The following is a 27,440-nucleotide window of genomic DNA, read 5'->3' on the forward strand; positions in this document are numbered from 1 at the left end:
TCGGTCAAGGGAGAACCAATTAAATCTTGGTGCTCCATATGTTTTTTCCCTTCTTCTATTTTTCTACATTTTTAACATCTGTTCTCACAGAATAATTAATCGTGACAAAAAAAACTGACTTATGTTAATAAGGGTTTGCAATTTGCTGCAGATCTTAATAAGAATCTGGATGTAGTGAATTTAAAAGTGTTTTTTATAAAGGAGAATGTTGGGCCTTGGCCGAGGCATATGTGCCATTCTAGTTATGTTTTTTTGCATATAAACATTGAATCTCTTTCCAGAAACCTGTTACAAGGAAATTATGTTTAAGATGTTCTGGTTTTATAAAGCTCGACCTGCAATCCAGGTATAAAATGGCATAAAAATACCTGATCCCAGTTCATGCAACTTTCCCTTATGTGTTCCTGAAACAGGATGAAATATATTCAAATCTTAGAATATGAGTTCTGGTACTTGATCACATAATTAATGTACACATTCTAACTTTTGCTGATCCAAGCTTGTGAAACATGGAGTTTGCAGCCGTTCGTATGTGAAAGTTAAGTGAATAAGAATAAGGGAGGAAAAGCAATATAGAAACTCCACGTCTGACTCCAGGGAATTGAAAACCTCATATTGTATAAGAAAAACAATAAATCGAGAAAATAATATGCAGCTTAATCAACAGAGAAAACATTTTAGTTGCAGCTGCACTGAGAATTATTGTTGCTTCTGTCTTCCATTACTGAGGATTAAATGAAGAAGCTAAATTCAGCAGAGTGGTAAATGCAGCGGCGTCCGTGCAGCCCGGCCAGGACAGAAATTACATATTGTCTGGATGTGAAAGAGTCAGAATCAGAAACTTGGATAATTAGAATAATGTCCCCAGGGTTCTTTATATTTAATATAAACTTTGCATCCCAAATATGATCCAAACGACGATACTAGAATAAAAACTGGTGATCATCTATCAGAAGAAATAAGACTCGCCCTCATCTTCATCCTTGTTTTGTAGATTCAGGGCAATTAAATTTTTAATTTTGACATATTATACAATCACGAAACGTCACACTGTGCAGAGAAACCAGGTGGAATCCAACTCAGGATCTGGAACATATGGAAGCTGTCGATTTGTCTAGTGTGTGTTGTCTGTGACGCTGAATGGCAGGATGTCTGGGTGTGTCTGTGTGTGTGTGTGTGTGTGTTGGTGTTACAGGAAGATTTCGAGGTCATGGCAGACATGGAACGTAACTTTTTTTTTTTTCTCCTGGCACGAAATCACAACAACCTATTAATCAACGGCCGTATCCTGCGAGCGCAGATCGACCAGGTTCCCTTGAGCGCCTCATTAATAAAACCTCTCAGGCAGTCTCACAAAGTTGCGTTAATTAGTGTGTTGTAATTAAAACTTAGGCTCTATCCACAAGCCTTTTTTATTCCCAGAAAAAAAAGAAAATAGTGTAACTGCTACAGCGGTCAGTGAGAGGGGATGGGGGGGGAAGGACTCTTCAAAAGCTTCAGCAGCTTATGTACAATGCAGCATGAGCACTTTATTAGGAACAGCTCAATCCAGTCTCAGTTCTTTGTGACTCCACAATAAGCCGGAAACTTTCCTTTGAGATGCTGCTCCGTGTCGACAGGATTGCATCATTATCTCTGCAGATCACATCCACATCCCACAGATTTTCATGTTGTATTACGATGTGGTGACTCGAGGACGCTTTAAGTTCCCTGAAGTCACGTCCGTGTCCGTGATTGCAGTTTGAGTCGTCGTTTGCTTTGTGACGCGGTGCAGTGTATCATTAGAAGATGGTAAATTAGGGTCATAAAGGAAGAAACGCATGGTCAGCAAATTCAACAGAAAACAGAAAAAGGATCTGGGTCCACCTGCAGCTTCCCAGAGGGAGAGCGTCGTTGACGGTTTAATACATCAGCCCACCCGCTATTACTAATTTGAAACGAATTACATTACAAAACACAATTAAATAACATTATTACATCTATTAATATCACTCTTATTCACACTCCAGTCGCACAGAGCTTAAGTACACAAATCACACAACTGTTCATGGCCTCCCCCCCCCCCCCCCCTCTGCTCGAGGTTTCCTCCAGTTAATGAGTTAAATCTCTCCACAGTCATCAGTGCGGCTCATTGTGGGAACCTGCTGGGTTCCTCCACCAGTTTGTTCAGCGCCTCGGGATAATGTTTGTGGTGATTTTGCACCATAGAAAAAGATTTGAATGTAAATTGAATTAGAAATGAATGTTAGTTTATGTTTAAGTAGAAGGGACATTGGAGAGTAACCCCGACAGAGACTAACGCCTAATCTCAGCATGTAGAAGAAAGTGAATTGAATGTATTGTACTCTTCTTTGGGTCATGCCCCACCCTTACACGCATATTTAGGTAAATCTGTTGTGGTTTTTTTAAATATATATATATTCGTTATACATATAAGTTTTGTGGTTTTGTTTTAGTCTAAAAAAATGTTATGTCCATATTGAAACAGGTGCAGAGAGTCAGAGCAAAGATCATCCTGTGATCACTGGAGTGTTTTGTTGGGGCCAATGTAGAAATATCTTGTGCGGCTGTAGAGGCTGATAGAAAATGGACGGCACGACATCGAGCCCACATCTCATCTCATGCACCTTTTTGGGTAAAATGCTTTTTGTGATTTGAGAAAATGGAACTGGTTGTCACTCTGTGCTGAAGTACTCTGCCTATGATCCAATCACGGCTTGTAACACCACATCAGCTGCCAGATGGGTTACAGTAAAAGTATAGGTGCAGCGAGTGGCGGCGTACTTACAGAGGAGGTAAGTGCAGGTCTAATCAGAGCTGAAAATGGGTGTTTAGAGGCAGAGCAGGAGCTGAAGTCCTCTGTAGGTTTCATGATGGACCTAATTCAGCCAAACATCTGTGATGTGAGGGGCCCTGCTGCCAAAAAACACTCATAACCCGGCCTCGTTTCCTCCAAGTGAAGCTTTTCACGCAGGTGTTCCCCAAGTTTAGCAGGAGAATACATCACAGTCATTGTAGGCTGAATTTATAAAGGCTGAAGAAAGTGTTCGACCCTTTTTACATTTTGTATTCTTCCAGTTTCACATCTGATGCAGGTTAGAAATGTCAACATAAAACTGATATTGTAGAATAGAATGAAATAAAATGTGGATAAATTAAATGAACTACTACTTTATTAGAAGAAGCTTCATCATCACCATCACCATCATCATGGGGAGAATCAGGTGCAGTTGCTGAGTGCCCAGTTGCATCCGTTCAGCTCTTGATGACCTGTGTCCAATTGTTTTCATATCAATTAGATTTAATTTGTTGCTCGACAGAGTGAGAGTCGCAGTGAAACACGAGTCAGAACATCTTTGTCTCCGTTAATGAGACGTCTTCATGAGCGAGTGCAGAACAGGTAGGAGTGTTTATCTGTCAGCTTAAATCAAATCCTTCAGATTTAATAAATCAACAGAGTGATGACGGAGAATTAACAAATTAGACCTCAGCAGTAAAACAGTGAAAGAAACTGTGAAAAAGCAAACCTCCTGATATGATACTGATACTTTTTACAATGTATTTGTACAGTTTAACCCATTCACACAAATTCACACAGACATTAACATACTGATGACGCAGCGTCAGGAGCAGATAGAAGTTCAGCGTCTTGCTCAAGGACACTTTGACACAGCCCGGAGGAGTTTGCGTCTCCTGATTGAGTGAATTCTTGTCTATTCCCCAGAGAGCAAGAATGTCATTCAAAGTGTTTTAATAGTTCACAGGAAGAGGAATTTGTGATATCGACATTCTGTATCTGGCCCATATCAAGGTTGTACTGACACGTAACTGAGCCCACGACGAATTTCCCCCGAGGTACGACAAAGGACATCTTGATCCACCAAGACAGAGCTGAACAATTAACACAGGGACAAATCCTCACTGAGTTAAATAAGAAACACCCACATCAAAAAAAGCCTGTATGCTTAACATCCCACCCCAACTCCACACTGAAAGACCCTGACCGAACCAGGATTCGAACCTGGAACCTTCGCTCCTTGCCGCCCAGATTCCATCACAAATATGTAACTCTATTCCCAAAGAAATTCCTTCCCTGATTATATAAACCCTCGTATTTAGCAGCAATTTGACTAGATGTTCCATAACATGGCACTCATTTAAAACAGGAGCTGACTTTAACAACAGGAAGGCATCAATTCAATTATAGGGGGCATTGAAAAAAGCTTTTACGTCATAAAGCACTATGAATCTGCATCGTTCACCAGGTCCCTGAACACCTTATTAGCCACAGAGAACCGGGAAACAGTTTTTTCTACTCCACCTGAATTGTAAATGTGAGTATTCTGCTTTTCTAAAAAACACCTCACTGACACACTCCGCCTCTGTGCACGTGTAAACCCAATCCCTGCGTGCAAATCATTACTCTTTCCTTTGCCTGGACAGTCGCTGAAAATGAAAGGCGAGAGCCGGTCGGCGGGGTTTTTTTCCACTCAAAGCACGATTCAGACAAGATGTGAGAGAAGTTGCATTGTGATGTGTTTCTGAGAGTGTCAGGAGAGCCACTGCCAGGAGAATGTGACACAGCAGGGATGACAGCTCCATCATAAAGCTCCCCAGCCAGTCGTCAATCACTCAGCAAGGCTCCCGACGGCCGTGGCGCTCTAGAAGATGAGCAGGCGTTCAGACTCACAAACACACACACACACACACGCGTGACACACAAACACACAGGCGGGATACGACACACTACCGGGAGATTTCCAACTAAGCCTGGCAGACTCGTTGCAACTCTTCAGTCAAATTGAACTTGTGGCTGCTGCTAAACAACATGGCAGTGGATTGTGAAAACAGACCGAGGACCTGTGAACATCTCACAAATCACACGCGTGCTCCTGCTCACACACACACACACACACACACACTCACACATCCGCCGACAGACACACACCATGACGGAAAGCTTCCTCTCTCAGTTGTGATTACACTCTCAACCAAGCGTCATGCCTCCTGTGGAGATTTGGGAGAAATCCAGCTCAGACGTCAGCGTTGTCCGGAGCACAAATCCGTTGCATTACAACTGAATCACATAGCTGCTCGAAGGAGAAGTTTTCAAGGGTAAAACTAAAGGAAGAAACACTAAAACTACAGGGAACGTTAGAAAACAGATCTGGGACACGAATTAAGAGGCGTAATGGATGTCCAGGGAAAACTGCTGTGCCGTGTTTGTGAGCCTCCTCTGTTTTATACCTTAGAAGAAGTTTTTGTTTTACACAGGGGCTGGGAATCTTTGTATGTAGATACATTTAGATATAATTCTCTTATTATTTTATAATTAATACAAGACTTACAATATTTACCATTTCTTTTGTAGTGAATTAGATTGGGTTAAGGGGGGTCGTATTTTATTAAACCCAGCAGCAGTAATATTGTATTCATAAGCAAAAATCAATACACTGATTTTTTTGGGGTCTAGTCTGTGGATTTAGTTTTCTTCTTTTTCACTTTATTATGTTGTGTCTCATTCTGTGGTCTCTCTAACAGAGGATGACAGCACATAGAGGAAAGTCAGGGTCAAGATAATACAAATTCACCACATATTTGTGATATAATACCAAGTCCCCTTCTCTTTATTGCAGTATTCACAGGACCCAAGGTTCAGTGAGGAAGTTAGATAGATAGGAACTGGAGGAAGTAACTTAGCATCTCTGTGAGAGGACTCAGAGAAGACAACAATGGTTTCGACTAGATGAGCCAAGGTCTAGATATATTTTTCAAAAGCTCCACATGAAGACTAAAGGTTTGTGGCCACTGCGACTTGCTGAGATTATAATACTCCTTTTTGCAAGGGCAGCTCAGATCTGTGAACGGTTAACTTGTTAACTTTTCATCAGCCTGCTCTCCCTAATGCATCCGGCATTGTGAATAAATACTTCTGCTTAAGGCACTAGAACACAAAAATCCCTACAAGCACTCGAAGCATGCTGGGCCGGTGGGTGGAGATTAAGTCAACATCCAGGATCTGTCAAATACCAGAGAAGAGCGCTGTGATCCAAGTAATATTGGGCGGGGGAGACGCCTATGAATGCTGGTAATGTGGTGCAGTACACTTACGGTTGGCTTGCATATGCACACAGAGCAATGTGGAAACAAGGTGTTACCCAAGTCTCTACAACAAAAAATATCACATCCCCAGGTGGCCGCCTCCCGAGGGCCCCAACCAAACACTGCAAGTCTGCAAGCCTGTCTCCTGTGTCTGCTTAACGTTGCCTAGATACAGCAACGCTCCCCGAAACGAAGTCCCATGTGGGCACACCTCTCCCCTGGGAAAACTGCAGCATTCAGCTGGGGACTTGTCACAATCCGAACATTCACCCAGCAACTCTGGGAAAAAAGGAGACAGTCCAACCCCGATCAAGGATTCTGGTTCCAGAGCGTCAAGGTGAGCCCGACTACATCTACCACATCGAGTTCTGACACCTTCCCACTAGAAACTGCATTCCAGCTCCCGAGGGCCTGTTTTGTATCGAGGGATCAGCACATAAAGGCCTCTTCTCCTTCGCCTGCCATCCACAGCTAACCTTGCAGGGGATGGGCATAAATGGAGGCAGTGTTGCATTTCTTCCCAGCAAGGCCCCATGGGTACGAGTCTCTGACTCACTGTCAGTGAGGCCTCCCTCACCTGGGAGAGACTCTACCAGGAGCTGTTGTCACGATGGCAGCCAAGGTACCTTTACTGATATTGACATATACTGCATAAGTACTGTGCAGCTTTCCAGGGTAGAAAACTATATTTACACAGTAATTATGTGTATATGACGATTCAACCAAACCTTTTATTAATTTGCCTCTAACAACAATATTTTCTACTTAAGTGGCTGAGAGAGTGGACAAACTTTTCAGCCACAGAATTAATTAGATGCAACTTTATTGATTCCTGTAAATAAAGTTTACAGGAATTCGTGCAACATGAATAAAAAGTTCTCAAAGAGTTTTCAAAATATTAGTCCCCACTGTATATAACATTCTTGCAGATAATACAAAGAGATTAACTGAAAAAGGTGTCCAGCACCATCTTGGTTTTTTTAAACCAGAAGGAACCACATTTGGAGGAGCAGGGAAAGGGGGCTGACTAGGAGCTGGAGGACACACCCACCTACACCTGAGACCTAGACCCATTGGATGGTGCTAGCTGTCAATCACACAGTATCCATGCCCGCTTCATGCAGTAGTTCACTTCTGTTTGACTCTAAATGGGACCTTAATTATTTAAAGAAGACTTGAAACTAGCAATCGAGACCCTAAACGGTTTTCCGAGACAATACAGGTTCCAGGCACTTCTGCATTGGCTTCACTTTACAGACCCAGAGTCTATTTTTCTATAAAGTCAATGGTAGAGACCAAAGCCCAGAACCTCTAATGATCCTCCACACATACGCACGCAGTCATTTAGAATCCTCTGCCTGCTTCAAGGGGAATCAAAAGTTCCTCTAAACTCCATCAGCTCTTCTGAATAAAACTCTGAAGGATGCATCATCAGTCTCTTGTGGTTGCAGACGGCGTTCTGAATCCACTTTCTCAAAAAAGTTACTCTACTCTTTTTAATTGAGTCGTGGAAAAAATCTCAGTAGTCATCGCAGGGTGACAGCCGGTCCTCCGAGGCTTCACCCAGACTAAGAATGTGAAATTCATAGTCTGCAGTAAAAAGGTCATCTGGAAGTTTCAGTATCAATTACGACCAAAAGTCACTGGTCTCATGGGATTCGCTCTGTTTCCATTAAACAAAGTCCTGGGTATAATAGGACATTTATATCACTGCAATTAACCCCCGATTTTTTGATGAATGATAATGAACCGACTGTCTGTCAACGGTAATGCAGATGCGGAGCAATCTGCATCGACACATTGTGGTTTATTTATATTCAGTTCATTAGAGCCAGATCGGGAGAAAACAGACTCATTCCCACTTCACCTCTGCCCTCTCCAGACTGTCACTGATTCACAATCCACCTCATCGGTTCCCCATTAAAGCCTGGAAGCTGCTCCCCACCAATTAGCGAGAGGAGGACCGAAAAACTCTATAAGGGGTTATTCATATCGATGCTGGTGTGGTCGCAGTGGTTTTCAGACAAATGAACGTGGGACCTGGAGTGGGAAATAAATATTAGAGAAATATCTCCACCCTCCGTTCAGTGCACAACTTTCTTTTATCACAGAAGTCGAATGTTTCTCCAAACCAAACACAAACAATGGTGCAGATGTTCTAGGTCTAGACGACATTTAAAGTAATCACCATTAACACGTATCTGCATGTGAATTCAGATAGATTGTAAAGCTGATATGTTTCGGTTCATGTGTCTTTTGCTCTCAACAAATCTGCTCGAACGGGATCGGTAAAGGCTTCCAGCTCCAAACTCTTGTCCCTCACCTACAGATTCTGTGTATTCACAGATTATATGAGAATAATGATGTGTCTTTAGTCTATATGATGCAGAGATACCTAGAAAATAGATATTTACTGTGCATTTTCTGGCTTTTTTGTTTCTTTCTTTATGAGACATCTTATCATATGACATCGTTAGATGGGAAATGGGAAATGATACTGATCCAGATACACTTCAGGTTGTCTCTATAGTCATACATTTTGTTGACCTTTTCTTCTTCTTTGACTGATAAGCTCCAAAAGTAGATAATCTGAAGATAACCTCCTAATATTCCTGATATTATTTTGTACACACACAAGTTGGCATTATAAATATCCTGCTTTCAGCCGTAGCGTGCAGAGTAGAAACATGGTGGTGGTACAGTGTTCTCCATGAAGTCTGTGGGTTGACTGTGCAATTCACAATGAAATTTTAACAAAAGTAAGCCAACGACATCACCTTTACCCTAAGAAATAGAAAAGATACCGAAACTGGAAACCCAATGAAGGAGGTAAAGGAGGACTTCAAGAAAATTTCAAGATCTGAGAGTAGGAAAAGCATCAGTGAAACACCATAGCAACGACCACGTGCAACCAGAGATGTTACCATATGGCTTTGGATCGTCAAATCAAAGAATAAGATGTAAAAATCCTCCTTCGACAAATTATTTTAAGTAATAACAAGAGACTGAAAGTCCAACAAAATCCAATAAATATTTACAACAAAAGCAAAGTTGAGGAAATCTCCCATGAGCTGCAGTCGCTGATGGATTCCACAACATAACAATACTTTACTCAACAGAGTTTTAGGAGCAGAAAGAGACGTGTAGTTGATGTTTCGGCACCGACCACCGTGGCTGGTATTACACAGAAGACAAGACATGAAGTTATTTTAATAAAAAAGTGGGTTGTGTGGAGAGTATGTGCCTCTTACCGTGCACTTGAAGAGAATGGGTCTGAAAGAGTTTCTCATAGCCATCGGCATGACAGGTGTAGTTGCCCATGTGGGTTGTTGTCACCTTGGTGATGTACAACGAGCCATCATCCCCGAAGTCCTACCAGACGGAGACAGAAAAACAGTTTTGACGACTTGGAGAAAGTCGCCGGCAGCTCAGAAGTAGCAGTGACGGTGTGAGAGGGCGTTGGTAGATGGGAGTGAACTGTCTGAGTGGGGATGCAACAAGCCCGTGGTGTGCAGATGGAAAAAGATAAACATGTTTAATAGCACAGGGAATGAGAAACACAACAGTAATTTAACAAGGCACAGTGTGGATAAACGTCCAAGTGAGAAGTTGAAGCCATGTGGTGCCAAAGAAAAAACAGCTGAGGGACACAACGGCAAAAGTCACAGTTAAGAAAAACAGTTTTGATCTGATGAAACAACTAAAAAACTAAAGATGAAAATGCATTAAAACGTTGTCCCTGAAAAGGATGTAATGTGAGTTTGTTTACACGCATTAGACACACATACACAAAATACTTTAATTCTCACGTAGCCTATTTAAACCAAAACAAGGCTGTAATCAAACCAACACCAATCCACAATGTGAATGTAGCACCAACAAAAAACATGACTTATTCATGGCGTACTTATTTATTATTAAGCCAGCAAACAAAAAGGAAAAAAAGAAAAGATAGAAACGGTGCCCGACAAGAAAAGAGAGCAAAGAAAAATAAATAATTCAAGCTGTGGCAGAAGAAGAAGCCTCCGAAGCTAATGAGCCCACTGACGGCGGGGCGCTGCGATGAATCCCATCTGGCAAAAGAGCAAATGTCTGGCACCTTGTTAAGACCATGTCGCCATGAGATCTTGACAAGACATTGTAATAAGGTTTCGAATTTTAAAGTCTTAAAGGAGGATTGTATTTTACTCTCAAAAAGGGAATTAACTGTTTGAAAGTAAGCGTTGATTCTTTAAAATGAAAGTCTACCTCTTATATCCTGGGTTAATGTGGTCAGAGGCGTAAAAGTGAAAAATTCTTACTTCATCCTTTTTCTTTTCTCTTATTAAAAATACATTTACAGACGTCAGGAGGCTTTTCTAATTTAAGAGTCTCAGACGGCTGCTGAGAGCTGAGTGTGTCCTCGGAGACATGTTTCAGAGAGACTGGCAATTATTGAAGAGTTTGGCATATAAAACAATAGGTTAAATTAATAATGGCGTAGTTATTCAGAATAGGGATAGTGACTTGCTATTTCCTGTTTTATTTTGAAATAACTTGATGTTTGTTTTACCTTCCTCCCCTTGTGTTCTACCTGCGTCTCCTCACCTCTGAACCATTTGTGTGTTCAGTCTCTTCCTGTTTCTCAGTTTCCATACATCTTATTCTTCCAATTGCTGATTTGAGTACATTAGTACATACTTTAAAACTTACATACTTTAAATGTCGGGTGATTTGCAGGAGGTGAAGGACAATAACATCGTACGTTTCCATCTCCATTGATTGTACAACAGCAGTGTTTGATTTGCGTCTCTGGTACTTGTCAGATATCACGTGCTGCTCCAGTGAGTATAGCGTGTACTCGGTGTACTACCTGTGAATGCACTGACTGACCCACTGTCTCTGTGCGTTCGTCTGTGTGTGTGTGTTATCTCAGTATCCCCTGGTGCATTCATTCCACGTGTTTCCTTGTGAGGCAGCAACCTACACACTGCGTCCTGTTGTCTGTTCCTGCCAGCTCACCTGCCTGTTCATACACAGGCCGGCCCATAAGCCTGTTTACCTCAGGTAGCTGCACTGCATCAGCCTCTGTGGGTCTGAGATTGGGTCCAACCTGCCCGTGATGCTGTAACTCCTACTCAGCTGTACTTTCTGCATTTGTCATTGTGTTGATAACAGACACTGATTGTCTGTTTTCTCTGATAAAACTTATCTATATGTTATTATAATAGATTTGTATTCATTGCAAATTAATCGCTGTTCATTTCACAGTTGGGTGCATGTGATGAATGTACATGATGAGAGAAATATTTTAGATTTTATAGATTAATGTCAACTATCCATTGCTGCAGCTCCTCTGTTCAGCCTCTGTCTGAAATACCTGTTATTGGCTCCTGTTTCTTTAAGGCCCCTCCTCCTGATAAATCCCTGTGTGCTTTGTTTTGATTGGTCAACTGCTTGCTTCCAGCGCATGTAGGAAATCTCAGGTTTTGTCAGGGGCCGTGTCAGACTAGGTGTTTATCGTATAAAATGTTGGGTTTTGTGATGACATGCGACGTCAACATGAGCCGGAAGTGTCAGCCGGACTTCTGGCGAGACGTTTAAGGAGATTCAGGATCAGTGATTTTTGTGGAGGAGCCACGTTTTACATGAACATAAAACCATATAAGACACTAGAGGAAAGACAAAGTGATAATATATCTTTAACCTTTGGCAAATATCTTTTTAACTTCCTAGTCATGCTTCATGTTACATTATACTTTTCACCTTAAGTCACAAAAAATATATATATATTTGAACCTTGTATTTCGCAATTGAAGAAAAAAACAAAACCTGTCTTGGACTATATGACAATAATGATTTTAGCACATGCATTGTCTCACGTAGATTTTATCACACGTGTTCAGACACTGCTTGGAAACTAAAGAACTGCCTGTGTTCAGAATAATGAGCTTCACCACTTCCCGATGCACAGTGGCTTTCCAGAAACCTGCCGAACGTGCTGCAGCACTCATTAGACTTTTCTTCAGTCTCCGCTAACTTGATGAAGGCCAAGTGCCAGAACGTGTTCATTCCTGATTGCCGCCGTGTCATTAAAAAAACATTCAGATATCTCTTAGCGACGTGAACTTTCCCGTGATTCTGCCCTTTGCTCCTGGATTCTTCTCACCGAGCACAGCACATTCTTACAGAATTTGATAAAGCCGTGTTTACCAGAGGAGGTCACAGTAAGAAAAAATGCCTCTTCTCATTAAATAGCTCTTAACATTTCGATCACATCTCCACTGGCTGTTTACATCGTGGCTTCTCCTTTAAAGTCTACAAACAACTAAGGGGAGTCAGCCGTCGTGTTTACAGGCGTACAGTGTGTTTATCAGTCCTGATGTGCTCCGATCTAACCCACGAGCCCGGTGCCGGGTCGGGGCTGAGTGAAGCATCAGAGCCTCACAACACGAGGGGAAATCGATGGTGCGTTTTGGCCCCTTGGGCTGAGAGCATATTGTGTCACCTTCTTAAATGAAAAATGAATTGGGGGAGAAATGAAACTCAGAGGGGTGGAACGAGCCGCGGCGGAGGCTGTCGACATGATTCCTCCACCTCAGCCCGGCTATCAGCGGCACCCAGCTCTCTGCAGACGAAGCAGGACCGGGGCTAAGGCTGCTCGGACGCAGGGGAGACAAGGGCAGGTAGAGGTGGAGTTACAAATAGGCCATGGCCCTCAAGAAAGTATAATTAATAAAGCTGTCAGCGAGGGTCACCCCTGAAAGGACACTAAAGTGCCACCTCACTGGGTAACTAACCTCCAGTAGTGACACGGCATTGTAGAAATCGCCTTTGAAGAAGTTTCCAGTCATTTCCCATGAGACATCGTGAGAGACACAATATGTGGAGTGAAAATATCCTCCAGTGTAGAGAAGGCGAAGCAAACATGTTTCCTGACTCTCAAGTTTCACATTTATGAAACTATGGCTCTTGATTATAATACCTGTCCTGAGAGATCTGATCAAAGTGCTAAGTTTGTCTGTTCAAATCACGTACGCCATTTGTGTTTGTGAAGATCAAAAGTTCTTGTCTTTACCCAGTCTGAGCTCACAGATGTTCACAGATGTGTCCTATGACAATGTTTGACAACAGACTTTTATTACCAGGTCTGAACGGGCTCATGAGAGAAACATTCTCCTCTTTGCGTCTAGTAATATCGAACCATACAATGATGCAGTCGTTGCAGAATCATGTCGCAGCACTACAACCCATTATCTGCATTTGTGTGTTTGTGATGTGGATGAAAGCTTCATGCAGCCGCTGCAGGCACCTCACTAGATTTCTGGGCTATTTGTGGATGGGATGAAAAAAGAGTGAATGTATGTCAGTTTGTTGAGACATTTAAAAAAATGATATATCAAACATCATACCTGAGACGGGATCTGTTGGGGGGGAGGGGGGGGGAACAGATGTCAAACATTTAGAGGTTTAGTTAAATATTAAGGCATTAAACACAATATTAAGGCATTAAAACACAACGTTAAGGCATTAGAAATAGATTTTTCAGCAAAGGGGTCAAACCATGCGGGTGTTATTGTCACAAATGAAATCAGAGGTTAATATTTTTTGCCTTTTTGGGAAAACATGTCCAAGATTCACTGGGTTCAGCTTCTCATATGTGATACTTTTGAGTTTCAGGCTGTCTCCGAACAACACAACACATTTTGATCACATTACGTCGGTCTCCAGAAAACCGTGAAGGTCATTTTCCACCATTGTCTGGTGATAATTAGGAAGATAATAAGCAAATTACTTGATAATTAGGTTGATTATTAGTTGCAGGCCTACGATAGATTAAAGTACAGTTTGTGGCACAGTGTAGGTCTGATCTCAGGACGACAGAGGAGCGGTGCAGATGTGCGCTTCTCGGCTCCCAGACCCGATGATTAATTCAACAGTAAAACTGATCCTGACAGAAGTTGCAAATATAATAAAACAGGCCACTGTGATTCTGGGAGATTCATGTATTATCTGCCACATGAGCTTGATTTGTTTGTCCTCGTGAAACAGCACGGGGGAGAATTCAAATTGCATCAGATGCCGAGGTTCAAACTGATCAAAGATGAATGTTTGGTATTAATAATAATCTCGCACATTTAATGTTACACGTCTCCTCTGTGCGGGGATAACATGAAAACAACCAGCGCGGGCCACAGAGAATTATGGGAGATGAAAACACACGTATTCCAATGGACGAGATAAGAGGATGAAAGATTCAGATCAGATTTTACTGTTTCCTGCTTCATATCTATTCCTGTTGTAGCCGCAGACTTCAAAACACTTTCTCTATTTTTAACAATTCCACCTTTTCAAGATTCTGGTGCCGAGTCACAAATTATATATTTTAAAATGTGACCTCGCAAGTTCACTTTATGATACGACTTAAATAAGTAGTCGTTGAATTCTTCGTCCAAACTTCAGCGTATTTTCTTTTTACCCACGATGCACTTTTCCCATTGTTGGGATGTCCAAACTTTCTGAGAATTACAAAATATCAAATGCAGTTTTCGTCTTCCAAACTCTATCCTGCACCACTGAGTCATCATCCCCAGACAGACACACACACACACACACACACACACACACACACACACACACACACACACACACACACACACACACACACACACAGCGAGTACTTGACTGTGTCTTCTGCTCGGCCACTCGGGGAGGATTGAAATACTGACAGCCTTGGATGATGATGATGATGCAATAGCCTGCAACTGTCAACTTCATGGAATTACAGTAAGCTGCTTTGTCAAAATTTAGAGAGGCTCCATTGAACTCCGGGATACAAGCACATCGCTGGGATTAATGCGCAAGTCTGAATGTCGACAAAAACAAATTCTGAAACAGCCGCATTCTAAATTGGGAGGGCCTGCGAGAGTGGACCGCGGAAACCTCCCATGTGTACTCACAGGAATATGACTCTAATTAAGGCTGGCAGTGGATGCTCACAAATATTAACAGCCAGCAATTATAAAGAAATTGTCTGCAAGGCAATTTAGAATGGGCTTGTGGATGCCAGGTGCGGGGCGGAATTCATTCTCCTCTCTGGAAGCAACAACAATGATTGACTGGAAGTCTTAGAGCCAAATATAAATCTGGATTAAGCCGGCGTTGGGTTGTGCCGCTCGCGCTCCAGCGGTAGTTTCTTTCGGTGATGTGTGGTTTGCACAGTTTCCTGACGAGCCACGGCGGACTGCTGCTGTTTGTGCTGATTCACTTGCTGTTGGTGTTCGGTGTTAGTGCAGCTGCTCCGAACGTAATCTCCGCTCTGGCAGAGGCTGTCAACTCAAGCTTTGTCAGGCACAAACAACAGGAAAAAAAATCAAATCTGACAATTGCAGACCGACAGGGTCAAAGTACAGCGAGTCTGCTCAGGATGAAGAGACAGTCCTGCTGGTAGTTTGACTCACTCTCACTTCATGAGGCTGCACTGGAATCAAGCTGTGTGCTGTGTGCACCACAGAGAGAGAGAGGAGGCATCTGATGCAGCATTAAACACAGGTAACATTAGGATCCTGGGGGGGGTCGTACCGAAGTGGTTAAGAGTTAATTAAAATAATTAAAATACTGTTATTTGCTTCCTTTTTTAAATTCTGCCTCAATCTGCCGAGGAGATTATGTTTTCACTCCTGTCGGTTTGTTTGTTTGTTTGTTTGTTAGCAAGATTACGCAAAAAATACTATCACGAAACTTGGTGGAAAGATATGTAAACGGTCCGAACTGGTTAAGAACTGGTGCAGATCCAGGATTCTTTTTCATTAGGGCGATTGTTTTATGTACTTTTGGGGAATTTCTCAAGAAATAATTTTACGATCTTTATGAAAAAATCTGTAATAAGTGAAATTTGGTTTGCATCCATTAGCTGATCTGTATTCAGTTAGTTTATAGTAATAAATATTACTTTAATTTCCGTGTACATGTGTCTGATCTCAATGTGCAATATGGCATCGGTCAGTCTCCGTGGAGGTTTGTTCCCTCCGAGTGTCAAACAACAAAGTTTGAGTTCCGCGGACTGAAATTAAAGTTTGATACTTTCTCCAGGAGCACGACGGCTGCAAACCCCCGAAAGGCCAACGTGTGATTGTTACCCAACACGACGCGCTCTCTTCTCCACTGTCTCAGTAATGGGGCAAAAAAAATGAAGACGAAGGTGACGAAGAAAAAAATAAACTTCTGATGCAAAGGATGAAAGGTCAAATTCTTCAATGCCATTTTCTCTTGATCAACCTAAGACGAAGCATTTTTTGGGGGGGGGATACCGAGTCTGAGCTGACATTTGAATTGAAAACACACACGAGTGAGATTGTTTACGAGTGGAAGCTGATGACGGCGTGTGAAGCTCCGACCGACCACCTGCGGCCGGGACCCTGAACTCAGCTATGTGTCCTCAGGCAATGTGAGGAGATGAAACAAAATGAAACAAAAACTAGTTGCTCTGCCAAAAAAAGAAGTAAAACACTTCTCAGAGAAAATCTTTATGAATGATAGATCAAAGCCCCGCGCTGACCTTACAGGACCTCACACATGTATTCGTCCTCCGGGTAAATCCTCCAAAAGATATTTAGTGTTTTTCAGGAATAATCCGACTCGACATGTCTTTGTTGTAAAACCCAATTCTTGCATTCATCTTCTTTCATGAATAAAGAATCAGCCATGATACATTAACAGGAAACGTCAAACGATTGGAAAGAAGCTGTTACTCTGGTGTGCACGGCCTTAAAAGTCACCTCTGAGTTTGAAGCCGCTCTTTATGTGGAATCACCAACAACCAGAACCAGGGCGCCAGTTTAGAGCGGGTTGATGGCGCCAAGGATGACTGGCGGCAGCTGGGCGCCTCTTACTCATTTTAAGGGTCATCAACATTTAATGTTACATTAGCGGCTTCGCTGGGTCTCCCTTTATCTACTGCGACAGTGTTGACTTAATTATGCACAGCAGCATCACACTGATCTTGGCCGGCCCTGACACGGAGACGAGGAAAGGCTGAGGCGAAGGAGCTCCGGCTTCTCTGTTCCTCGCCAACATAGGTGTCCTCGCTCCTTCTGATGTGGATGAAAGTGACACGGAGCGCTGTGTGGAGCCGCGAATGTAGATTAACACACACACACACACACACACACACACACACACACACACACACACACACACACACACACACACACACACACACACAGTCTTTCAGAGAGTTGTTAAAAGTAGGTCCTTCCTCTAGGGCTGAACCCCTTTGGTCCCGTCCCCCCCCTTCCCCCTTCATCTTTTTTTATTTGTCGGAAATCCCCGTCCCTCCCAGCGAGTCTCTAAACACAGACACCAAGAATACAAACTGACATCCTGGATTACCGTCACGCCGACAACACAAAAGCCGGCACCGACAGTCAGATAAAATGTGCCGGCAACCTGAGCCACTGCCAAATGAAATAAATCTGGAATATGATGAGAGGGAAATACGGCATGAAATTATCTGAAAATTTACAGCTCGTGCTAAAAATAGAGAAAAGGTGATGTTTCTGAAAGCGTCGCTGAAAGAGTGACGGTGCTTTACGACGTGAACACTTGGTAATTAGACGTGTTCACGGGCGTTGTGGTAGTAACTCAACGATAAATCCCATTATCTATTAACATCTCTCCGTTGATTTACCCGTGAACATGTACGTCGACCTATATAAATTATAACTGCTGTCAGGTCGTTCTTACGTTGATGTCCTCCAGGTTCAAGGAGTTCAGGTATTGATCGTTTCTCTTCCACAGTATCGGAGGCCTCCGCTCCCCGGTGATGGCACAGGTCAACACGGCGCTCTGGCCGACGGTCACGGTGGTGACGCTCACTTTCTGGTCGTCCGGCAGGTTGAGCAGGTACACATCTGTAGACAAGAGGGAGAGAAACATGGACGTCAGACTGAAGAAGTTTCCAGTTCCGGGTAAAAAACGTCAAATTTTAGCTTGAACAAGAGAAGAAAATTGTGTTTTTTTTGGAACTCGTGAGTCCGTCTGTATTTTACATGTTAAATTTAACGGACTCCTTTTGCATGTGACGCCTCGTAATTCACACAGCTTCTCACTGAGGTGCTTCAGAATCACGAACAAGAAAAACAAAACACGAGAGCGTCTCAATTAGCTGCTGCCGAGCTGCAGAGGCAGACGTTGGTTTAGTTAAAGATGCACTGAGGCGGCACAATTATTGCAATTTTCAAAGTAATGGGAGGGAATTAAGTTTAATGTTGTGTAAATACTTTGCATAATTTATGTGATGATAATATAAAGGAAGTTCTGCTTTCTCCCGGAGGATCCTCGTCTCTGTACCTCCTTTTTTTTTTTTTTAAGCGAACAGAACAAAACAGGCGCTTTTGGTTGAGGCGGCGGTGCTGCTGGTCTGCTGACTGCTGGAATCCCATCTGAAGCGCGCTGCTTTGTAACCAGGAGTTTGAATATTTTGAACATGATCAGTGTTCTGAGAGTTTAAAACAAGCTCCACTCTCCTGGCTGCTGCAGAAGCCCAGGAGTGCATCCCCTTCTGATGAAACTAACATGGAATGAAATAAAAAACCTGTGCTTCCAGGAGAGGTTCCCCATGGAAACGCAGCCCGAGACCTCGATCAGAGTCGGTGCTTTGCTCGCCTCCATATTCCTGCAGTACCTCAACATCCTTTCATGCGTGTTCCTGCTAATGATGAGATGTGGTCTGTGATCGCTTAATTTTTAACTAATCCTGAGAGCAAATTTTGCCAGAAAGAGAAGCCAGGGGACGGGTGACGAGGGGTCAGCGGGGCCACGGTTGGTTAACGTCTTTTGTGCGTCCAGGATTTTGATGAGACAACGAGCACAATGTACACTCGTCCCGTTTCTCCGGCGGCATTGTGTAACGTGGCCTGTGAGAGAATGCTTTTTAATCTTTCTCTCGGGTAATGAGCAGCGGAGCAAAAGGAAACAGAGACTCAATTTGTTCTGCTCCTAAGGGCATGAAATACAAAACGTAATGAAAGAGCGGGTCCAGCAGACAGTGTTCGCTCGCCACAGCCCAGAGAATAAGGATGAGAGCACCTTCAATTACAGCATGACTCCGGTGGCCCCGTACCGATGGCCCTGTGAATGCTTCCTTAACCTGCACCTTCATCTGCTTTGTTTGCTCCACTTGTTGCGTCTGTGAACTGTGAACCGGGCTCAGCCATTATAGGTCCAGGCCGATCAGACGCACGGCGCCGTGGGACGACTCGTGCTTCCTTTTTTCAGTGGGAAGCTCCGAGCTAAGACTTCTAATCTCCCGTTTGGCCCGAGGCAGCCCTGCTTAAGCCCGGGCAAATCACTGCCAGGATTACATCAAAATTAGAGGATTAATTTCAGCCGTTTCTTCCGAGTGGAGTATAACTCGAAGTTTAGGTGATTATACTGGAAGCAGAGAGACGTTCAAACTCTCCGGTAGTTTTTAATTTTCACATTTCCTATTTTTCTCGATGTTAAACTGATCAATTTGCTCCTGCGGCAGCATTACAAGTTTTGGGTGCACGAGGTCCTTAAAGGTTCCGTGTGTACGATTTAGTTTCATCTAAATCGTTTAAGTTGTTGTTTACTTTATCCTAGAATGGGCCTTTTATATTTAAACACTTTATATTTGAATACTTTATATTAACATCTGGAGCGTCTCCTCTCTACAGAGGTCGCCATGTTTTTTACAGTAGCCCAGACTGGACAAACTAAACCTTTTGAGTTTTTATGACGACTGAAACTACCACAGATTCTCTCTCATGTTTGGAAGAGGAGGGTGAGGTGAAGGGTGTTCAGCTGCAACATGCAACCTCACCACTAGATGTCACTAAATTCTACACACTGAACCTTTAAAATGTAAGAAACAAATCTCACGTATCTTTTTCGTATAAATCTGTAACTTATATTAAAAGATATTTCAACCATTGTTAATAAACCAAGACACACAATGAAAAAGCTGTTTCTGCTTCACCACTTTCAGGAGAGAACAACAGAAACGTCTTCCATCAAAACATAATTCAACACAACAGAACAAATGTTTCCACCAAGTTGAGCCAAACGTTCTGAGACAAACACCGAACGTCACCGGCTCCATGAAGCCAGGGAATGTTGCCCGGCTGTTGCATCACATTGTGTGATAATATACAAGGTGTTCTTGTTGCAATGTCCACTTGTCCATGTGTGTTGAAATATCAAGTTGCAGCGAATCTTATCCTTAATATGTAGGTGATTTTAGTGAGATCTTATTTAAAACAATAGGTTTTCTTGTGTTTGTATAATGCACGATTTTGTATTCATTCATTAGTTAAGAGACATTTCTGTGCATTTCTCTATATTATTCTATGATCTCCACTTCAGTATGTCAAGTGTTTTGATTTAGTGAATGTTGGGATTCGGTGCTGTATTAAATAAAACTGAATTGAAAAGGAAATGCAGTTAATTTGTTTCTTTGCACATTATCCATGTTGCAAAATAACATGTAACCGAACTGTGCAGGGTATTTTTTTTCCCGCCTGGTCACACTTGGAGTCGCAATGTGACAGACCACATTTATTCCTCCTTCACTATAAGAGCTGTGTGCATGTGATAGAGACAGAGTGGCAGGACTCGGCACGGAGTGATATGAGACACATCACGGACACAGAGAACAGAAACGACTGAAGGGAAATGAACTCTTCTGGTTTCACACGGCCTCATTAGAAGCGCACTGAGGCTACAACTGAGGAACTTCTGTCCAAGTTCGGCAGAAAGTTCAGAAAACTCTTGACAATAACATAATTGTTTCGGGGCTCACAGACACGCTGCCGGCTCGAGCTGTGATTTGAGAGAAGAAACAAACAGTGTCACCGCTGGTTTCTGACGGGATGGAGCAAATTGATTAATGAGTTAGTTCTCTTTCCAGCAAAAGGGGAACTACACAGGATCAGTTGTTTGGGTTTATTCGGTATAACGTGACAGTGGGATAACAAATGGTCCATCACAGCTTTCAGTGTTTTCTTATGTGAGCCCAGTGATGGACTGAAAATGCATCCAGGGGATAAGCATTATACATAAAGGATTTATAATAACAGGATCTTGAATTTAACTTTTGGTGCTGTTGCTCCTGACCTGAGCCGATCAGAATCTGTCAAGATCCGACGAGTCAGGTGATGATGAAATGAAATAGAGTTTGGGTTAAAATATCTACTTGATTTTTTTTACGCTGTTCGTCATGTCAGGGAAAACATCGGGTTCGGCTCAGGTTCAGACATGAAAAATTGAGTTTCTGTCGGGTTCGGGTCAGGCTCGGCTGATCGTGCTCGGTCGGGCTTGAACTGAAAACTCCAGCGTGCAGAGCTCTTAGCGCCGCTGCCACTCTCTCTTTGTCTTTCTTTACTCGCACCTGAGGACACAGTTCACGCTCACATGAGACATTAGCTACAAGTTAGTGGACTTAATTTTAAAAGAGCCAAAACAAACAAAAGCAAGAAAGAAAATCCTCAACCCAAACTAAAATAATGCAAAAATAAAAACAACACAGCAAGAAAAATAAAACACAGTCCATCAGTCATGCATCCTCCTCCTCCCCCGACACTAATAACAGTAAAACCAGCAGATCTACACACCAGGCAGCCACTTGGCGCTCGCCATGCTGGTGGTGGGCGGATACGCTGACAGAAATCTTCTTCAATAATGTCCTCCCTAACCATTCAATTACAGCCCCCTTGTATCTTAATGCTTCTGGAATACGCTGCGAGCTACAAACTCGATTTGCCGCTGATCCCCACGGGATAGAAACGTGTGAAGTTATAAGGAGAATTTTAAAGAAGAAAGTGGGCGACAGACGGCTTTAGCTGTTGGATGGAGGGAGGAGGGGAAGCAGGAAGGAAGTGATGGCTGGAATCGGACCGGAATGAGAAACTCCTCCGAGAGACGGGAGTTTGGAGGCGACTCAAACACTTTGAGTCCGGCACCTCTTCTGCGAGAGATTTATCAGAGGAGGAAGTGGCCTTGGCTCCTCTTTTTGGTCTGATTTGAGGCCTGAGGGACTCGGCCTCCTGGGAAGGATCAACCTTCACTGCCCAACCCGTAATTAGTGATTAACGGTGAAGTCCAGGCTTTTGATTTACTCTGCTCTTCTCCCAGAATGGGATGTTGACCAGTGACACGGCAAGAGCTAAATCACCTATTGCACTGGAGGCAACAAGCTTGTCAGGGAAAATAGCCTGGGCCTGCAGGACGTTGCGAGGGGCCGGCTGCATGAAGACAAATTGCACCAAGGTTGCTCAGCCAACCCCCCCCCCCCCACTCCATCCTCTATCATGCTCTGTCGCTCTCTTTCTTAAACACATGCTCACTTGCTCTGTCTCTCTTCACCAAGTCTTTCATTCCTCCAGCACACTCCCCCTCTCTCCATCTCAGTGATGTTCAATATTACTAAGGCTGAACGGTTGTGTAGCCCCCGATTGCTTTGGCTTTGACATTCTGAAGTGAAGATAAAAGTGTTCTCCGTGATGCAGAGTATTCATAGCCCATACACAAAGACACGAAAGGGAAAAAATAAAACATCCCGAAAACAGCAAACACATCCGTGTGAACACTCTGATCTTGGCTCAGTTGATTTGTGCAAACTCTCTCCCGAAGAAAGAAGTATTGTGTCTCTTGCTTTTTTTTTTTATTCTGCAAACGAGTGACTCTGTGGACCTCAACGTCAGAAAATAGTCTCGACTCTGAAGCTCACACGCTCCGTATACTTTCTTGAGAGAAAACACTTATGTCTGTTTTTAACGTTGAACTTCTACCACGAGCCACACACACACACACACACAGTGTATTTTTGTTTTGTAATTGTTTCCCCGTTGCACATGGAGCCGCTCTAACAACATCATCATCATCAAGCCTTTGCACCAATCCAGGTTGCATTTCCTCTTCGCTATTAACACGTTGCAGATTCAATCTAGTTAAGAGGAGTTGTTTAATATAGTATATATAACCTGAGGGTGATGTTAATCCAAGGAGACACACATGGAAGCATGTTTAACTTTATCATTATTATTGCTTTGTGTGCAGGGAAATGAGAAAAGTAGATTGCACACTGTATATTTAGCTCGTATGATAAAGAAGCAGATACAGACAAATATGACGACAAACATCCAATATTCCAAAACAATCAATTATATAAAATACATATTTGCACAAATCAAGAGGTCATTACCTGAACAGAAGTTATATATTATAGCTAAGGCCCAGATATGAGCCTTTCACAGACGTATCAGTGTTTGTTTGCCGATATAAATGTTCTTTATATTTAGTTTTTTATAGATATTCATGATATGGTTTAGGGTTAACATATTGTGGGAATCACTGGTATTTAAAACAAAATATATTTTTGGCCTCAAAAATCAGTGGAGCTATTAAAATAGTCTACATTTTACAATAATGACATATTTTTTTATATACACAAACCAAGATTATTCCTCACTATGTATTTTGTCCAAATATTCACTATAACAGTGTGTAGCACAATATAATATCTTTTTTGAAGTTCTTATATATCTATATTGATTTGGTTTAATTCAAACTGTTCTCATTGAATTTGTCAATGATGATCTTTATAAGACCATTTGTATTCTTATAATCACAACAGCCCTTTTCTTGTGTATGACATGTTTCATAGCTTGTGCAAAATAAAGAAACCAAAGCAGCTCTGCTTGTCGTAAACAAGACGGTAAGAAGTCTGTAAACATCTGAGGTTTGTTATCTCGACATCACAGCCTTGTGATGAAGATCCTCTGAGCGTCTTCCAAGGTAACGACTTCAGTCAACATCGTCTGAGTCGTCCTCCACGTCTGCCCAAGAGGATTCATCAATGCTGATATGTTAGTGTTTGTTGATTTATTTGGAAAAAACTGTGCAGCTCAACTTTTACAAGGTCGAAGAACTTTTAAATTTGAATCTGAGAATTTCCACTTAAATATCATAAATAAAAGATTATTTAAAATGGTCCAAATAAAAACAAATTCTCAAAGCAAGAAATAATTGTGGTTTTTGCTGCATTATTGCTTTAAGAAGCTTATAAATAATGCAATGCTTTTTAGGTAATCATAATTATTACCTGCTTCTTCTCTCTTACTACAAACACTACAAAACTGCACTTACTGCAATAAGTAAACCAAAGAGCACTGAAGCTGTAGCATTTCTTCTACTGAGGGTGTCGAGTCGAGTGAAGCCTTCACGACTCTGAGACACATCACTTTCAATCTGTTTGAAAGAGGCCAGTGTATTTAGCACCTGCATCAACCAAGCTTCACCTGCTGGAAAATGTAGAAAGCCTCCAATCACCTGCCTGCGCGTTCTACTGGGTTTACACCTACACCCGCCTCACATCTCACTTGAGAAGCCGCACGACTACAAACGGTGCACGACAAACACCTCGGACTGGTTGACAGGGGATGTTAAATGTTGAGAGAAGAGGAGCGATGGGTTTATACTGCCCTGCTAAACAGTCCTGACAGCCAGAGAAGCCCATTGAACCTCTCCTAGTGAGAGGGCATTAGATATTTCGAGGGAGGGTTTCACCGAACTTAGAATTCAACCCAGAGCTGAAGCGTTCGTTTGTTGAATCCAGAAAAGTCTTTGACCTCCAGTTGTGTAACTGTCCTCAGAACCAGCTGCACTGTCGGCAGCAAGGCAGTCACTGGGCTTGTGGGCCAAGTAGCACAAGTATAAGCTGAAGTATACGAGAAGCACTCATTCATTTTACTGTATTTACTTGGCATCATGTTTGCACAGGGAAATAGTGAGACTAAAGATCTCCTTCTCAAACATAGGTCCAACATCTGCCTGCCTAAGATGCTAAAAACCTGTCCACGTGTGTGTGTGTGTGTGTGTGTGTGTGTGTGTGTGTGTGTGTGTGTGCGTGTGTGTGTGGTGATGAGTGAACCCAATGTTTCTACTGCTTCTACTTTGCTTTTAGACATTTGTTTGAAGCATGTTGTGTCTTCTGCAAAGACATAATGTACAGTGACGGTTACGTATAATCCATAATTCAGATTCTTATCTGTGCTGCAGAATTGTAAGGCATTCAGGGTATACAACACAAATAAGTAGCTTGTCTTGACAAAAAGCTTTTCAGGGTAAATATATATATAATATGTGCTGTTAAAAAATACAATGCCTTCCCTTTATCATCCAATTGAATAGGAAAGAACTATCCTCTGTTGAGAATCACTGAGTGCATTGGCCTGTGCACTTGGACTTCTTTTTAAATCTCTCTAATACATTCCAAATATAGAAAAGCCACATATTGGAAAATGAGCCATGAATTATGAAACCATTCTAAGACACTTGTGGCAGCATGTGAATAGAATCCTCAGCAGGGGTTACGACAAGTAAAAGCCTGAGTATCCATTACTTGTCGCTGTGCCACGTCACTGGAATATCACTTAGTGGAGGAAGCCTTCCTGGATGTTTGTTTAGATGTCTAACTGCAAGTGGAGTGTGTTCGTTAACTCGTATTCAGAGCCAGGCACAAGTTCTGCTAATGTGAGGATTACGTCAGACTTGGAAATGGGCAAAATGATGATATAAAATATAAATAAAACAAAAGTAGACAAATGTCTAATCAAACTAAGAAATAAAAGAAAGAGAAAACACTAATACAACAAAGACAAATGGCATCTATCTAGAGGTGCGTTCATGGACCCTGGGACACACCAGCATGTGGCTACGTCCGCTAGCTTAGCCACTTCCAGTGGACTTTTAGGCTTAAAACACAGTGTATTGACCTTGTTTCGAGTCAAATGTGAATGTCGGGGCTTGGGTGAAACCACAGGAGCTGTATGGAGGCATGTTGTGTTTTTTCTGTTGTTTTATTACGTCTAAGGTGTGGGTCACCATTGACTTAAATTGTATTGGATACAAAGTTTACCCCTGAGACTCCAGAAGTGTGTTGTGGACTCAAACACTTCTCAAACACGGCAAAGTGGTGAGTAGATAATGAGTTAATTTTCATTTTTTCAGTGAACTACCCCATTAAGTCACAAATGCCGTTGTCACTTGCCACTTACCAACTCAGCCATTACTGTGTTGCCAGAGGCATATTCTGTATACGGAGTTAATGGCAAATCAATGCTGATGTGAACATAACGCTCAGATACAGATGTTGCCCTTGATAAAAAACACAGTCAACTCTCACCTTGAACTCAAGCAATCTATGGCGGCCACTTTAAAATTACAATATGACAGATCTTATTACAGCCCATGTTACTTTACCACCAGTCCCTCCTCGCCTCAGCAGAAATCAAAGAGCTGTATCTCCTCTAGCTGTGTGCTCTGTCAGGAGGTGTCAGGGTTCAAATCGATATCTGGGCACCACAGAGCAACGAGCAGGGGCGAGATGGATCCCGAAGTACAGCACAAACAGCATTTATACTCCACTTGATAGAAAAAAGTACAATTAAGGTCATTACTGTGAATCAGCTGACTAAATAATGTGTACTGAATAAATCAAGTTTTACAAGGAAAAAACAGTGGAGAGAAACTGAGAGGAGGGAAACTGATGTACATCAAAATAGGGCTAACGTCTTTTACTTGGTGGGTGATTTAAAGGTTGCCACAATAATGAATGAGCCCTGTGCAGTGTGATGTGGAGTAGGATTTGTTGGGGACGTGGTTAAATGCCAAATCAACCCGGAGGGAGCGTTCACACAGATTCTGTCCAAGCACTCGCCCATTCATTTTCATCGATGTCTGTGAAGCAGCACGTCCGGACACTCGGAGAATGCGTTTAGTAGGTGCACCCAAACTAATAACATTTAAACTGTGTGGTGCACAAGCACAGCCGCCTGTGATTGTACAGCCGACCTGAAAGGGGCTTAAACAGCACTTTGGCACAGGTCGCTGTCTGCCTCACATTTAGAGGCTTTTTTCAAAACGCGACCCAATCTGACTAATGTTAATCTACCTAATAGACCATGTGCATTGCTTACACTGCCTGGGTGTGATAGCAGACATCAAATATACTCAGCGGTAAGTCAAACATCAGGTGCACTACACTCCAGACGTATTTCTTTTACCTTCACGTTGAGATATTACTTGCAGCAAACTGCGAGCGTGACCTTTCCTGAGTTTATTTGGGCGGTGATCACAGATGCTGACCGGTCGGCTGCAGATGACAGAGCTCCCTCGCTGCACCGACTGCACGCAAGTGCTTTCAGCTATCTTGTTTTTTAGCAGAGTGTGCAGCTCTAGAGGCAGTGGAGAGAGTAGTGGATGCAGAATTGTATTTATAGAGGCACAAATGTATACAACACAACGTAGCCTGTAATCATTCAATTGCAATAATTGCA

At 42.5% G+C, this 27,440-nt stretch overlaps 1 protein-coding gene across 4 annotated transcripts in view; it reads right to left on the reverse strand.

The window, feature by feature from the left end:
* The window catches only part of fstl5 (follistatin-like 5), a 156,486-nt gene that overhangs the window by 38,526 nt on the left and 90,520 nt on the right, over nucleotides 1–27,440 (reverse strand). For 2 of the 4 annotated variants that reach the window (XM_034598346.1, XM_034598347.1), the window contains exons 7-9: nucleotides 17,827–17,993; nucleotides 13,494–13,505; nucleotides 9,354–9,474 (exon numbers count right to left, since the gene is read on the reverse strand). In XM_034598346.1, coding sequence (XP_034454237.1) covers nucleotides 9,354–9,474; nucleotides 13,494–13,505; nucleotides 17,827–17,993 — 300 coding nt within the window. The remainder of the gene's footprint in view (nucleotides 1–9,353; nucleotides 9,475–13,493; nucleotides 13,506–17,826; nucleotides 17,994–27,440) is intronic. The other 2 variants (XM_034598348.1, XM_034598349.1) reach the window with 1 other exon arrangement.

Source organism: Hippoglossus hippoglossus, chromosome 10 (genome assembly GCF_009819705.1).
Source record: "Hippoglossus hippoglossus isolate fHipHip1 chromosome 10, fHipHip1.pri, whole genome shotgun sequence".
Lineage (NCBI taxonomy): Eukaryota > Metazoa > Chordata > Actinopteri > Pleuronectiformes > Pleuronectidae > Hippoglossus > Hippoglossus hippoglossus.